Genomic DNA, 14,869 nt, shown 5'->3' on the forward strand with positions numbered 1-14,869 from the left:
AGTGCACTTACTGCTGTAGCTACTTGGTGGTATACAGAGTACATCTGAAAGTTTAAAAATGTTTCAGGTTATAACTTCTTTGTTTTTAATCCATTCTAGAACACGTTGTTATAATTCTGGGCCCATGGCACTGTCAAAGAAAAGCATCTCCCAAGTTGCAGAGATATTTAAAATGAAAGGTCACTGTGAGAACTGTGATGAACTGTTTGCTGATGAGAATCAGATGACCCAACACAAACAAAGCACTCAACATAACATTAGAGTTTTTACTACACTGGAAGAGTCCATCTTGATGTTCTGCCATGTCAATGGAAAACATAAAAATCAGTCTAATTTGTGCTACATTGTGGAACGGTCAAGACCACTGCTTAAAAGACATTTGAGTCCCGATGAGTCCTCCAGTGAAACGGGGTCTACTTCTTCAAAACGGAAGAGTAATTTAAAAGATAAAAGTGAAGATAAAGTTGCAAACCAAAGTCAAGGTAGTGCTTGCAAAGTAAAAGCCTGGTTTTGTGAATGCCTTCAAAAGTTTTTTACAGAAGAGTCAGTAGAAAAGCACATTTTATCAGCAAATAGGATCTGTCACAAGTGTGCTGTGTGTGGAAAGCTGGCTGAAAATTCAAGCATTATCCGCCTGCATATGAGTCGATTCCATGGAGGAGCACACTTGACTAATTTTTTTCTCTGGTGCAGGGCATGCTCCGTAGATCTTAGAGAAGAGGAGGATATTATGCGACACATAACTGAATTTCATGGTGGACATAGTTACTACTATGAGCAAGAAGCTGTAGAAGATGAACCTATGCCATCTGCTTCCGATGCAGTGAGCATTTCTGCAGGTGGAGATAAAGACTGCATTTCCTGCCCTATGGAGCTGTCCCCTGAAAGTGCTCCTGTTGAGGGCAAGTGGCAGTGCCGCATCTGTGAGGAGATGTTTGAGTCTGAAGAGAGCGTCAAACAGCATTGCATGTCCTTAGAAAGCCATGCATTTCACAGGTACTCGTGTGGCTTATGTAGAAATCATTTTCGGAAACTAGGAACGCTACAGCGGCACTTCCAAGAGCATCAGGGTCAGGAGACACAGACTCAGTACTTCTGTGGCCTTTGTGGTAATCTCTTCTTCAACACAGAGGAGGAATTTCTAATCCATTACAAGGAGCTTCATAGCATGGACTATACATTTGTGCCTGAGCAGATGGAGCTATCCATAAAAAAAGATGAGGACTTCCTCCCAGTCGAGCAAGGAGACTGTTTAAACTGTGGTTGCCGGACAACTTATGTCTCCAAAATAAACAGGAGGAACGATTATGAGAATTGCCAGAAAGCCATGCTGCAGAAAGGAAACTTATGGTTTCGATGCTGTTTGTGTTCTGCAACAGCACAGAATATTACTGATATGAACAGGCATCTCAAGAATCACATGTCAGTAAAATCTACAGGAGACATGTATGTCGTTAGATGTGCTGCATGCAGCAAAAACTTTGACGATATTTCAAGTGCACATCAGCACTATCACATGAAACACTGCTTCTTGCAGAAACCTGATCTATCAAGCCTTTCATCAGAATCAGAAGACACAGTATTCAAGTTTTCAGCAAGTGGGGCTTGTGTGGTCAGAAAACCTCACAAGCAATTTCAAGCATCTGCATCCAAAACTCAGGACAGACCACAGATTTCTCCAATGCGGGGTCCAGCAGAGGGAAAGAAAATAAAAAATGAGGACTTAAAAGAAGAACGTAGTGAAAGTATGTAGAAAATTCTTTCGACATTAGGAAAGTATTGCTGTCCTTAACACACTCTGTTTCATTGTCAGTACATGTTACATACCATTTAGTTACATCCAGTCTATAAATGAGCTCAGAACTTAGTGCTTGTTGTTTCTCAAATACTGAATTCTCCGTACTTTAATTTCCAAAACTTACACTCCACAATTTATTGTTATATGCCATACGTATGAAGTTTTGGGAAAAAACCAGAAAGGCAGATGTGACAATCCTGAGACTGAAACTAGTTTGGAGCATAATTTGATGTTAAAAGGAAGAGGACCATCAAGGATACCCCAGTTAGGGATCTAATACCTAGGAGAGTAAGCGTGCTCTATCATACACATTCAAAAGAAACTTGCCTTCATATTTATAAATATTTATGAGCTTGTTAGTGCTTTCTGTGTGGGCAGTGCTGTTACATCATCATCTCAGCTTTCTTAGCTTGCTGAAAAGCAGTATCAGCTGAGAATTTACATTCCCAATACGAATTGTGGGTTTTTTTTCCCTCAAGCATTCAATTTTTTTCAAGTTCATTATCACTTCTAAGAATGACATTGAGAATGCTGAATGTGTACCTCGTGTTCAGAAATTAGAAGTGTTTCTTGATTGCTAGAGGTGTCATAATGCTTTTGATTAAGAGGTTGACATTTATGTTAGAAGTACAGCAAAAAGTGCATATCTAAACATTTTATGTGCTTTTATGCATGCAAGCAATTGAATGTCACAGAGAATTGCCATAGTCAAGGGTACACAGAGTTATTAAAATGTCTTTAGTGCAGGATGGCAGCTTTCTGTGCTTGCCACAAAACCATCCAAGTCTACATCATCATATAGCCAGATTCTAACTCTTCTCTCTAATTTTTGTGTGTTATTAAGTGCTAATTCAGTTACTTTAAAATCTATGCAGTCACCAAATAACATAATGTTTTGTAACTTTTCACTTACATATGTGACTACAAAAATTTTCAAAAGCAAGTTGGTTGACCAGAAAGTCACATGAATTTTAAATGTGTCCTTTTTATCCCATTGAAGATGGTGAACTTCCTGATCTTGACTATCTAAGCACCATGACTCACATTGTGTTGGTGGATCTGGACAACTGGGGAAGTTTTTTCACACAGCTGCCAGCTAACCTGAACCAAGGAACATTTATCTGGGGTTTTCAAGGTAAAAAATGTTTGAAGTAAATTAAAATATAAGATTAACAAGTCTACACATGTACTTGAGCAGAGATTCCTTGAATCTGAGAGAATGAAGAACAGGAGCAAGTAGGCAGTAAGCTTCTAAAGTTGCAGTGTCACAGGCACCGGGTGAAAGAAATGTTCTTGAACTTTACAAACTCTGTCTAAACCTCCACTGCTCTTACTATGTCTTGTAGAATAGTTCCAGAATTGTAGAACTGTTTAGGAGTCTTTCTGGCTTCTTTTGTTAACTTACTTAAGCTGTATCATATTTTCATAATTATCAAGACAGCCATAATACTCAGAGATTATATTAACTCCTAAGTCCTTCTCATAAAGCTGGGATTTTTTTATTTTGGTTTGGAATTTCTAGTTCCAGTAGGCAAGATTTTGCACTCTTAGGCTTTTAATTTTGTTCTGTCTCTGGCTTGTTCTGTTAAGGGTGGTCCTGGTCATTCTGTATGACAATAGGTGTATATCTAATCTCGAAGATAGCAGTGATTGATAGAACTCATGTTATGGATTTCATAGAATGGTAGAATGGTTTGGGTTGAAAGGGATCTTGAAGATCATATCACTTCACAAAGTCTGCCAGTAGCATCCCTTTAACTTGGGACTTCTGCTTATCTGACTGTTTTTGAAACAACTACTTCTCCACCTCATGCTTTTTCTACAGTTTTCTCTATATCTACCTTTACAATTATGTTGTCTGTGGTACATTGATTTCTTCAGGAAAGGGTAGATTAGGGTTAGTTTCAAAATAGTTATGGCTTGAAACACGGGCATCATCCTACTGGATTTGTAGGTCAGGTATATTTTACTCTTGGTAAACAATATTGTACTGCACTTCCTTGCTAAGAGTTTTTTATTATCTCTTCCCATAAAAGATAATCAAGGATATTCTGAAAGCTGGGAGTTGGCATGCAACTCAGGTTGGACAGAGGCCTGTTGGTGCCTCGGTAGCTTTTTTTTTTTTCTCTTAGAAACACATTTTCCAATTAGCTGATGAAGGCAGAGCAATTATAGCTCTTAATGTAAAGTGGTAGGGATTCAACAAGTCATCTGTGCTTCTGAACCTATGATGTGGTATCTGCTTCTCTAGGAGTTTTGGGGATGAATCCTTTCATCTTCCATGTTCTCCTGAGTTTTGTGTTCTTCTCCAGCATTACTTCTGTATCACTACCTGTGTTGTCATTACTTTTGGCCTTTCTGTAACAGCATTCCTGTACACATGCAAGCCACAGAAAATACTGATTTTGAGGTTATAAATCATAGAATGTTAAGGGATAGGAGTGGACCTTAGAGATCATCATCCCAGCCCCCTCTGCTGTGGGCAGGGACATCTCCCACTAGACCGGATTGCTCAAGCTGTTATCCAGCCTGGCTTGTAATACTGCTGGGGTTGAGGCATCCAAGACCTCCCTGAAAATCTGTTCAAGTGTCTAACCACCCTCACAGTAAAAACTTTCCCTCTAATATCTAATCTAAATTCCTTCTCTTTCAGTTTGTGCACATTACTCCTTGTGCAGTCCTCCTACAGTTCCTAACAAAGAGGCCTTCCCTGGCTTCCCTTAGGCTGCTTGAAATACTGGAAGGTTGCTGTGAGGTCTCCATGCAACCTTCTCATCTCCAAGCTGAACAGCCCCAAATTCTCAGCCTGCCTTCATAGGGCTGGTGCTCTTATTAACTTCCTGACCAACAGTTCCATGTCTTTCTTTATACTGGGGACGCTAGAACAGGTAGTCCAAGTTGGGTCTCACAACATAAATAAGATAAAATGTATCTCACACTTTCCATATTATAACTAATATTTCATCCATGTTGCTTGGCTGCTTCATGTATGTACATTCTCTTTTCTATATGGCTGAGCAGCTTGTTCTTACTATCTTTTGTAAGGCTTTGCCCAGCTTGAACGTCTGGGCAGATTTCACTTCACCTGTGCACTCCTTGAATTCTATTGTGATTTGGGGTTTGCTTGTAGGTTCTAATTGCTGAAGTCTTGTTTATTTCTACAGTTATTCAATCTGCTTGACCTTGGAAAAACTTCTTCTTGATAAAAATAAGAAACTATTAGGAATCTATGTCTGGCTACTCAGTCTGGGTTTTATAAAGGCTTATTTAGTAAAAAAGAATTCCCCACGTGAATTCAGCCACACTGGCTTTCAGTCATACTTCATTATTCTATCTAATTTACTCAAAACTAATTTGTTATTAGTTGATTTAAACTTGTTTGCTATGACAAGGTCTTCCATGCTGTTACTGTTTTCCAAGATTAAAACATGGTTGTGATGCATTAAGAAAAAATTGGTTGCAGCTAGGGATGTCCGAGCTGTATTGTTAGAAATTCCAGTTTTCTGACTTATGGAAAAGAAATAATCATAATATAACCATAGTGTTCCTATTTTATCAATAGGAACCCCTACTAATACAGTACTCTTACCCAAAGGTACCTTTGTGCTAGTCAGGACTGTGTCCAGAGGTGTTCCAAACACAGGTGCTTGATGGCACAGCACAGCCCATATCAGCAGCACTCCATTCTTTACTTCCTAATGGGTTTGCTGCAAGCAGGCTGCCTTGTGGGAATGGCCCCTGAAACACTTGAACTAAAACAACATGCTGAAGAGTTACTCTGAATAAAATGGGCCATATTCATACTAAAGAAAAATTTACCAGTTTTAGTGTCAACTATATTGGTTTTGAGCCTGGGAATTTGTGGGTACCTTCTCATAATAATGGTTTGTACAGTTACTTGAGGAATGCTATTGTTTGTTTAACCTGTGAAAATATAGCAACTTTTTTTCCTGTATTTCCCAAACAACATTTCTGGATTTTTAATTATTATTTTTATACTATATATCTGCATTATTTCTATTATTCCTTAGCTTTGCTTTGTATTGTCTGGACTCCATATTGTTCCTGTCTTCAGATACTCAGTTCTTTCATCCATTTGTGGGTTAACAAACAAAATAAATACAGGTCATTGTTTTCAGCTGCTCTGGTCAAATGTTTATGTTGTTTATTTATGCAGCCAGAAAACAGGGCTGGTGATTACAAGTCTTTCCCAAATATCAGTGACTGATGGCTGTCACAACAAAGAGCAACTTGAAAATAGCATCTTTTTTTTTGTGGACAGGTTCCCCTAAATAATTTCTGTATGACTCCTAATCTTTGTGATCATTTTTTATATCATCTTTTTGCCACTAGGCTGAAAAGGCAGGAAGGAAACAGGAGAAATCTACTGAGGAATGCTTTCTTAGCCATTGGAATGTTACAAAATTCTTCTGGTCAAATTGTTGTTCCATTTGGTTGCCTTCTTATAGTGTTGTATGTACCATATTTTTATGGTGCAAGCTCCTCTGATTTTTTTCTCTCTGAGAGACTTCCTACTTCTTTCCTTTCCCTTGCAGCTTGTTTCAGTCTGGTACTGGTTTTGTCTGTAGCAGGTGCTTTATTCAGCTCATCTTTGTTATTCACCTATTTTCTCAGCCTGTAACTACATGCTTAGCATACTGTTTTGAAAATTCCTGCACTTTTTTCCCAGTTGTAGCCTAATTTTGCTCATCCTTGACTGCATCCGTGGGTTTGTCAGGACTCTATCATTTCTCTCAGCTGTTGCTCCAGTTCTTGGATCCTCTTTTTAATGTGTTCTGACACGGGATGCGTCAGGCACATCCCATGTTTTAGTGTTAGTGCATGTTGACTCTGTAACTCCTGTAGTACAGGTTTCCCTAAGAGAAGCATTTCTGTTATTTCTACTATGTTTCCAGAGCTCTTCTGATTCTGCACATTAATTGTAACTCTGTTTGAAACTGGAGAAAAACACACCCTCATATCCATGTGTCTAAAAGCACATAATATCTAGAAGATAAGTTTTTCAGGATTTGAAGAGAAAAATTGTACAAAATTGATAGAGTAGCATCAGGGTAGCTACTTTATTTTGCCTTCTATCTAAAAACAGGAGGGCTGAGGGGATTTGGGTTATGTTTTTCTTAGCTTTCACATTGGTCAAAATGAATTCTGTCTTTAAAGACATTTTTATATTTGCTTTTGCCTTCTTGCATTCTTAATTCATAGAGGTGTTTTTGCCCAAAACCATGGTTTGTTTGTTTTTTGTGTTTGGTTTTTGTTATTATTAATATTGTTCCTCTTCACTGTATAGGAGGATACAGCAATTGGAAGCCTCCAGTGCATTGCAAAATTTACAATTATCTTAAAAGGATTGGATGTTTTTTCCTTCATCCACGGTGCAGTACCAGAAGAGAAGCAGCAGACTTTGCTCTCTGTGTCCATGTAAGTTAGGCCATGCTTGCTTTACTGTGTCCTGTACCCAGGGAAGGGTGGCAGATGGTATCTGCTATTGATGCTAAGTACTAATTGCAGATGACATTTTTAGATTTTTTCCATGAGACTTCTATGTCCCCTATAAAGAATGATAAACCTGGATTGAATGGAGCCAGGTGGTCAAGAAGTGACATAAAAATTAGCCTGAATAGGTCAACAGTCTATTGTGGAGGGGAAGGGAGCCTAATTAGGGAATGAAGAGTAAGAAAACTGCACTTCTTACAGTTTCTGTTTGAGTGATATGTAACTCCTTTGTCTGTATTCAAATAGCCCAAATCTTTAACCATCTTTACTGTGGAGCTGGATGGGTGCTGGTTTACAGACCTTATTGAGCTGACAAAGAGCAGTGGCCTTTATTCAGTAGACTTTGAGTTTGTCAGGGTTGGGCATTTGCAGGTGAGGGACAGGAATCTGGGATGCCATGGGCACTCGTGTTCCTAATATAGAATCATAGATTTTAAGGTTGGAAAAGACCTTCTAGATCATCAAATCCAGCCATCAACCCAGTACTACCACTGTCATTAAGCCATATCCTCAAGTGCCATATCCACATGAGTTTTGAACACTTCTAGGGATGGTGACTGTCTGGGCAGCCTGTTCCAATGCTTGGCAGCTTCTTCAGTGAAAATCTAAACTTCCCCTCCTGATGCAGCTTGAGGCCATATAATGCTTTATTATTTGGGTAAATTACTACTTATGTAACTCTATAAGCACATTTTTGCAACAGTGGTTTTATGTTTCATCATGCTTTTTGTTACTCTTAAAATGCTCTGCAGAGACTAGTTTTATGTGGAGATAGTTCTTAAATGCTGCTTTTTAGGAATTTGTTCCATATCCATCTGTACTGTTCTAGTAGCCATCATGAGTATCTATTGTAAGTAGAGAAGAAATGAGCATCAAACTTTTGAAACAGTGCCTTTCACAGTGGGGCAATGTGCTTGGATCACAAAGGCAGGAATAAACTGCTGTAGAAAAAATTGCTTCTTTCCTATGAAGACCTGTCTTGCACAAAGCTAGCCAAATGCCATGAGATAAAAACATGATCTCTGTTCAACACTTGTCATTTGTTTTGTATAGGCTGGTCGTCTGGACGAGCACCTGCCCAAGCAAATTCCTTTCACTGTGCTTTCTGGAGACAAAAGCTTCCTGGAACTGGAAAACCAGTTTAAAATGACCCAGCGGTCAGCTCGCATCCTGAATCCTCACCACATTGAAGGAGACATGATGTGTGCCTTGCTAAACAGCATTTCAGATACCACAAAAGGTAGAAAGTAAACATTAAATACAATTTTCCCAGTAAACTGATAGTTCATTCCAATAAAAAAATGGAACACATACACTGGTAACATAAACTGTTGCTTGGTGCTTCTTGTATTATACTGGTATTTCAATGAATAATAGATCAGAAAATCATTATGTTTTGAAAACAGACTTAAGGCATTTTTATTCAATATAACAAACTCTGTCATTCCTGTATTCTTTATTATAGCAGGAGGCAAAACTGATGTTTGAGTCTGAAAACTCCTTTGTAGTTAAAGAGAAGCTGTTTAAAGCACTCTTGTGTGCATAGTTATCTATTTGTGCTCAGGGCTGTTTGGCTTGATGTATGCTGTGTCTGTGACCCTGCTAAAACATCATTATTTTTCAAAATACTTCTGTCTATTTTAACTCTGAACTCCTGGCTACTTCCTATCATTTGATAATTATCTTCACTGGCACATGACTGGCACATCCATTTGGAGAAAAAAATCTTCAATGGAAGTTTAAGTTCTCTGAAGTACCAGATTCTAATGACATGCTAAAATGATCACATTGGTTTTATACAAGATAATCCAAGAGGATAGAGCCAGCTCATTTTCATACAAATGTACCAGAGCTGAGATGAGTTTAAATACTTACCAGTATTTTAAGGTTTTTTGCTGTTTTCCTAGAAGACCTGATATTTCTCTGTCAACCTGTCTTCTTGTTGCAGTTTCAGAGGGTTGTAAATTCAGAACATGTCACAGGAAGCTGTTTCTGAATTAGCCCTAAACTGTTTTCTGAAAAATTACATTGCTAATCTTGATGCAGATTTATGAGAGTTATGGTACTGCTGCTCCACCAAGAAGATTAAAGTGGAGTGCTATCTCTGAATGATGAATTGGCATTGATTGATTAAAGGGGAAAAAAACCAGGTTAATTATGTAGTTTTCTGAGGGGAAAAAAGTGTGGTGATTTAAGTGCTTTTGATACAGAAAAGGTGCTTACAGGGTTTTCTGGCCACTCCAGGCATTAGAAGTTTATTAATTTAACACTTCTTTCAATGTCCTTTTCTACATTAATATTTACTATTATGGTAACTGACCCTACCTGGAGGCTGTAAACCTTAACTTGCTAGCTGGCTCCTCATTGTGTGTTCCACTTAAATACACGTGGTCATTATAAAAAAAATATCCTTGAATAGGAAATTGATGGAATGACACATAGATGTTGGCATTCCTTAGCAAACTTGTAGGGGGACAGAATTGTCCCCTTTTTTAGTCAGTGTCAGCAAGGGGGAACCCAGACAGCAAGAGCTGCCTTTGTTTCCCTGTCCTGTATTAAAACAGAATATTAGAAAATTCACTGTTGGTAATAGGTCTGTATTTGCTTCATTGTGGGATGATGTTGTTACCAAGAGTTTATGAAGTTTGCCTTTAAAAAGATAAAGCCAACACATAGTACACACATTGTGTGGCTCAGCATCATTTGCAAGTCTTAACATGACAAAACCAGTATTGGAGGGTTGAGATGGAAAGTTGTGCAGTTTATCATAGGCTGGTATAACTTGTTGACCTGTTACAGAAAAGCAGCTGAGTATAAGGAAATGCAAACAAGAATTGCTTGCTTTGTGACTTTCTCAAGCCTATGGCTGTTATTCTGAAGAGAGAAGTAAGTGAGAAACAGGACGGAGAATCATGTTGAAAAATATCAGGCCGTTGTTGGTATTGGATGAGCTGCAAAAGGAAAAAGCTCTTTCCCTAAATCACCTTCCCAGAACCATCATTAGCTTCTGAGGACCTGGATTGTGTTTGGATGTGGCAATCTGACAGGTGAATGTTGTAAATCATTTTACCAGCCCAACTGCTGTGGGAACTGTAGTACTGCATTAATTTAAAAATAAATTAATAAAAATAAAATTTTCTGCCAATGTTGCAATAATATACAAACTATGTTACTGTAGAAAATCTGTGGCTAGAGAAGGTGCTTGAACTTCCTTCGAGGTATGAAAAGAGTAGGCATTCTTACTTGTTCTCTACTGCTTCTAACCCTGACTTCATAAATGAAGAAGGTGTTTGTTTTTATGCTGAAGCCCTAACATGTGACAACAGCTTCATGCATGTTAACTGAGTGGTTTGGGAAGGGCAGAAGAGAGGAGTTGTCAGTGTCTTCCTTTATAACAAAAAAATCCTAGTATGCAGAAAAATATCATTATTCCATTGTCTATGTCTTGATGATATCCTGTGTGTTGAAATTACACTTTTAATGAGTGCTGGACAATGTTGAGGGCAGAGTTGATGGTAGGTTGTGGTCATCATATCCATCTGGACACTGACAGGATTGCCACAACCTTTTGGTTGACCAGTTATTTTTGTGTAAGTTGATCTCTTTAGCTTAACTGTATTTCTCCTGGTTATGCTCAAATGAGATCCTTCAGTGACTGAGCTCTTATGTAAAACAGACTCTTAAATAATAAGAGCAAATTTTTCATAGTATTCCTTGTACTTTCTTTTGAAGAACCAGTCTGTCTCATGAGCCTGTCTCCACTGACCCATGAAGTACATTCCACAGTGCTCAAATAGAGTTGCCAGCCTGTGTCTTCAATCTGCTACTCTTGCCTGAAGTGCTTAAATACTACCAAATGCAGCTTCCATGAGAGTTTTTCTTTGGAAGAGCAGGATTTCAGTTCATTTTAATGAATGCTCCTAAGCTTCCTAGCTCCCACTATGTCCAAAAGCTTATGTTTTACAGACAGCCAACAAAAAGATTTAAGAGGACAGAAGAACAAATTTATAGAAGACATTAAGAATATTTGCTTTACTTCTCTGTAGTGAAGATTTTAATGGGTAAAAATCTCTGTGTGGTGCATTTTGAGGTCCAGTGTGAATGCTACATCTGTCCTGTCTCTGCTTTTTCCAAACCTTTAGTTAACGTAGATTGCAAATGACTAAAATTAGGTCACAGCCTCCAGCCCCCACTTCTCTGAATGTGAAACTGAATGTGAAGGGCATGAGCATCTGCAGAGTGATGCACCATGAATGGAATTATAGTTTCTGTAGTAATATATTCCTTTGTTATCGCAGCCACAGCTTGTTGCAGTAGTGAGTGATAAGAAAGTCACCCTTCAGTTACAACCTTGTGTTTAGCTACAGCAGGAAGTTACTACTGGATTTGGAATGTCAGTGGATCTCTAGGGAGATGCCCTAGGGAGAAAGCAATGTACTGAGACCTAAGATAATGAACCTTAATAATAGTTGTAGGCCAGTGGATAAACTGGAAGACCTCACCACTCAGATAATACAAAACCATTCTTGAGGTTTAACTTAAATCTGGCTTTGAATTTGAGAGTGGAGTCTAAGATAAAGGTTAGATCAAAGTCTGAGTGACCATCATTATATTGGCCACAGTTTCCAAGAAATCCAATTGGAAGAGAATGGCAGCTTGAGAGTTTTGTTTTTATTTGTCTCGTACACTTGATTGAGCAACTGCAGGCAGAGATACGTAGAGTGAAGCTTGCTTTACATGAAAGAAGAGAGGTCTTGTATGGTGGTGCAAGTAGCTCTACTTCAATTTACAGATGAAAATACCTTCATATGAAGACAGTTTAGAGCACTAACTATTGGGGAAGAGTATGTGGGAAGGATCTTCCAGGGGCATATGAAAAAAAGGAATAAAAGAAAATATTCTAGAAACCAAAGAAAAAGTATTTTAAAGGCAGCAAGGCCACACATACTAAATGTGATTGCTAACAAATGTAAGGGTGGGGTACAGATCTAAAGATTTTGGTTAAGTAATTCCTGGGATCCTGAGTGAGTTAACAAATGGTATCCATGAGGTAAAACTCCATGAAACTCCAAACATCACTTGTAAAAGGAGAAAAGTCCATGGCTGGAGAGAGATAGTGTGATGTGAATGTCAGTGTACATTGGAAAGAGGCAGGTGAGACTGAGAGTTACTGAAAAGACTAAGAGAAGGAGTATTTTAGAAGAGAGGTAGAGGTGGGGTGTGAGACCATACAGTAGACAATAGGTGTGTTGTGTGGTGAGGGAGCAGGAGGAAGGCTGGGGAAGGGAAATTGAGTCTCTGGTGGTAAAAATAATGGAAATTATAAAAGGATTGGTGGTAACTGGGGAGGTTCCAAAAGAAGATCAGGTATAGTGGGGGGATGTTACCCTGAGCCGTGTGGGCAGCTGATCCTAGTTCAAGCTGTGGTGCTTTGATGGCAGGACAGTGGGTGGTGCTTACCTTCTGTGAAAGCTACTGGCCTCTCCCCAGAACAGGTTTCTCAGAGACACATGAAATGCCAAAAAATCACCCTGAGCTCTATATTAATCCAGAGTTTGCTTTCCTGTTTTCTCCATCTTCCAGCAGGAATTTGTCAGTATGTGAGGACAATAGTGAGCAGTAGGATTTCTTTTGAAAGTACAGGTACAGTCAGAGGTTTGTAGCTGATGTGTATTTTACAAAATGTACTAGAGAATAGTACAAGAGATCTTAAGATCTCTTGCCTCTGAAACTGGGCAGCTGCTTTTCCTCTGACACCAAAGGAGTTGGGAGCTATACTGTGTCCTGAGCATTTTAACAAGAGGGACAGGACATGCCTGATTTCTCAAAATTAAGTATTCTTCATTAGAAAATGCCAGCAATATCAGGAGTGTATGCTGACAAAGCGTGGGCTGGATGAGAAAACTGAAGTGGATTGAAAACAGCTGAACAGCCAGACCTGGAACATGGTGATCAGTGGCATGAAGTTCAGATGGGGTTCAGGAACCAGCTATGTCCCAGTTCTGGGACTGATCCTATTTAATAACTGTAAATGACCTAGATTATGGGGCAGAGTATGTCTACAGAAAATGTGCTGATGAAACAAAAACTGGGAGTAGCAGTTTGTACACCACAGGAACTGTGCTGCCATCCAGAGGAACCTTGACAGGGGAGAAGTGGGCTGACAGTGAACCTCATGCAGTTCAACACAGGGAAGTGCAGAGTTCTGCATCTGGGGAGAAATAGCCCCAAGCATCAATATATGCTGACCAGGAGTCAACCAGCTGGGGAAATGGTTTTGTAGGGAAGAACCTGGTAGTCCTGGTGGACACCAAGTCAACCATGAGCTAGTGTGTGCTCTGGTGGCTAAGAGGTCCAGGAGTACCCTGGGCTGCATTAGGAAGATTGTTGCCAGCAGGTCGAGGAAGGTGATAATTTCACTTTATTCAGTAAGGTCGTATCTAACAAGTTTGGAGCCCCCCACTACATTGTCTTTTCAGTAGTACTCAAAAGCTATCTGGACAGAGTCCTGGACAGTAGATGATTCTGATTGAGCAGGAGGCTGGACAGTAGGACTCCCAGAGGTCCCTTCCAATCTCCAGCATTCTATGACATTGCCTGACCAGTCATGTGGCGTTTTATGATGGAGCAACTGCAATGGTTGACAAGGGAAGGCTGTGATATCATCTGCCTGGACTTCTGTAAGGCCTTGACACCATCCCACGTGACATCCTTATCTCCAAATTGGAGAGATGTGGATTTCATGGATGGATTGTTGGTAGATAAAGAATTGGGTGGATGGACATAGCCAGAGAGCTGTGGTCAGTGACTCCATGTCAAAGGTGACGCCCAGGTCTTGGGACCAGGGCTCTTCAGTCTCTTTATTAGTGACACAGACAGTGGAATCAAGGGCATCTTCAGTAGCTTTGCTGATGACATGAAGCTGAGCACTGCAGTTGACACACCTGAAGGATGGCATCTCATCCAGGAAGACCTGGATAAACTTGGGAAGTGTGCCCATGAGAACCTTCTGAGGTTCAAGAAGGCCAAGTGCAAGGTGCTGCACCTGAGTCAGGGTAATTGCAGACATGAGTACAGACTGGGAAAAGAGCTGCATGTGAACAGACCGGTGGAGAAGGACTTGGGGATCCTCATGGATGGAAAGGTGGACATGAGCCAACAGTGTGGTCACAGCCCAGAAGCATCTGGAAGAATGCAGCTGCATCCTGGGCTGCATCAAAAGAGGAATTGCAGGGAGCAGGTCGAGGGAGGGATTATACCCCTCTACTCTGCCTCCATGAGACCCACCAGGAGTGCTGTGTCCAGTTCTGGGGTCCTCAGCACAAGAAAAACATGGATCTCTTCGAGTGGGTCCAGAGAAAGCCAAAAAAATAATCAGAGACAGCTAGAAAGAAAGGCTGAGTGTGTTGTGGTTGTTAAATCTGCAGAACAGAAGGCAAGGCTCTGAGGAGACCACATTGTGGCTTTCCAGTATTTAAATGAGGCTTGTGAAAAAGAGGAACTTTTTAAGTGGGCAGGTAGTGACAAGACAAGGGGAAATGGTTTTGTGCTGAAAGG

At 39.8% G+C, this 14,869-nt stretch overlaps 1 protein-coding gene across 2 annotated transcripts in view; it reads left to right on the forward strand.

Annotated features, from left to right (window-relative positions):
* The window catches only part of ZNF451 (zinc finger protein 451), a 34,879-nt gene that overhangs the window by 15,155 nt on the left and 4,855 nt on the right, over window positions 1–14,869 (forward strand). For both annotated transcript variants that reach the window (XM_079298660.1, XM_079298661.1), the window contains exons 10-13: window positions 100–1,745; window positions 2,799–2,933; window positions 7,107–7,237; window positions 8,366–8,552. In XM_079298660.1, the coding sequence (XP_079154786.1) occupies window positions 100–1,745; window positions 2,799–2,933; window positions 7,107–7,237; window positions 8,366–8,552 (2,099 nt within the window). The remainder of the gene's footprint in view (window positions 1–99; window positions 1,746–2,798; window positions 2,934–7,106; window positions 7,238–8,365; window positions 8,553–14,869) is intronic.

The sequence above is a fragment of the Erithacus rubecula genome (genome assembly GCF_903797595.1).
Source record: "Erithacus rubecula genome assembly, chromosome: 2".
Taxonomy (NCBI): domain Eukaryota; kingdom Metazoa; phylum Chordata; class Aves; order Passeriformes; family Muscicapidae; genus Erithacus; species Erithacus rubecula.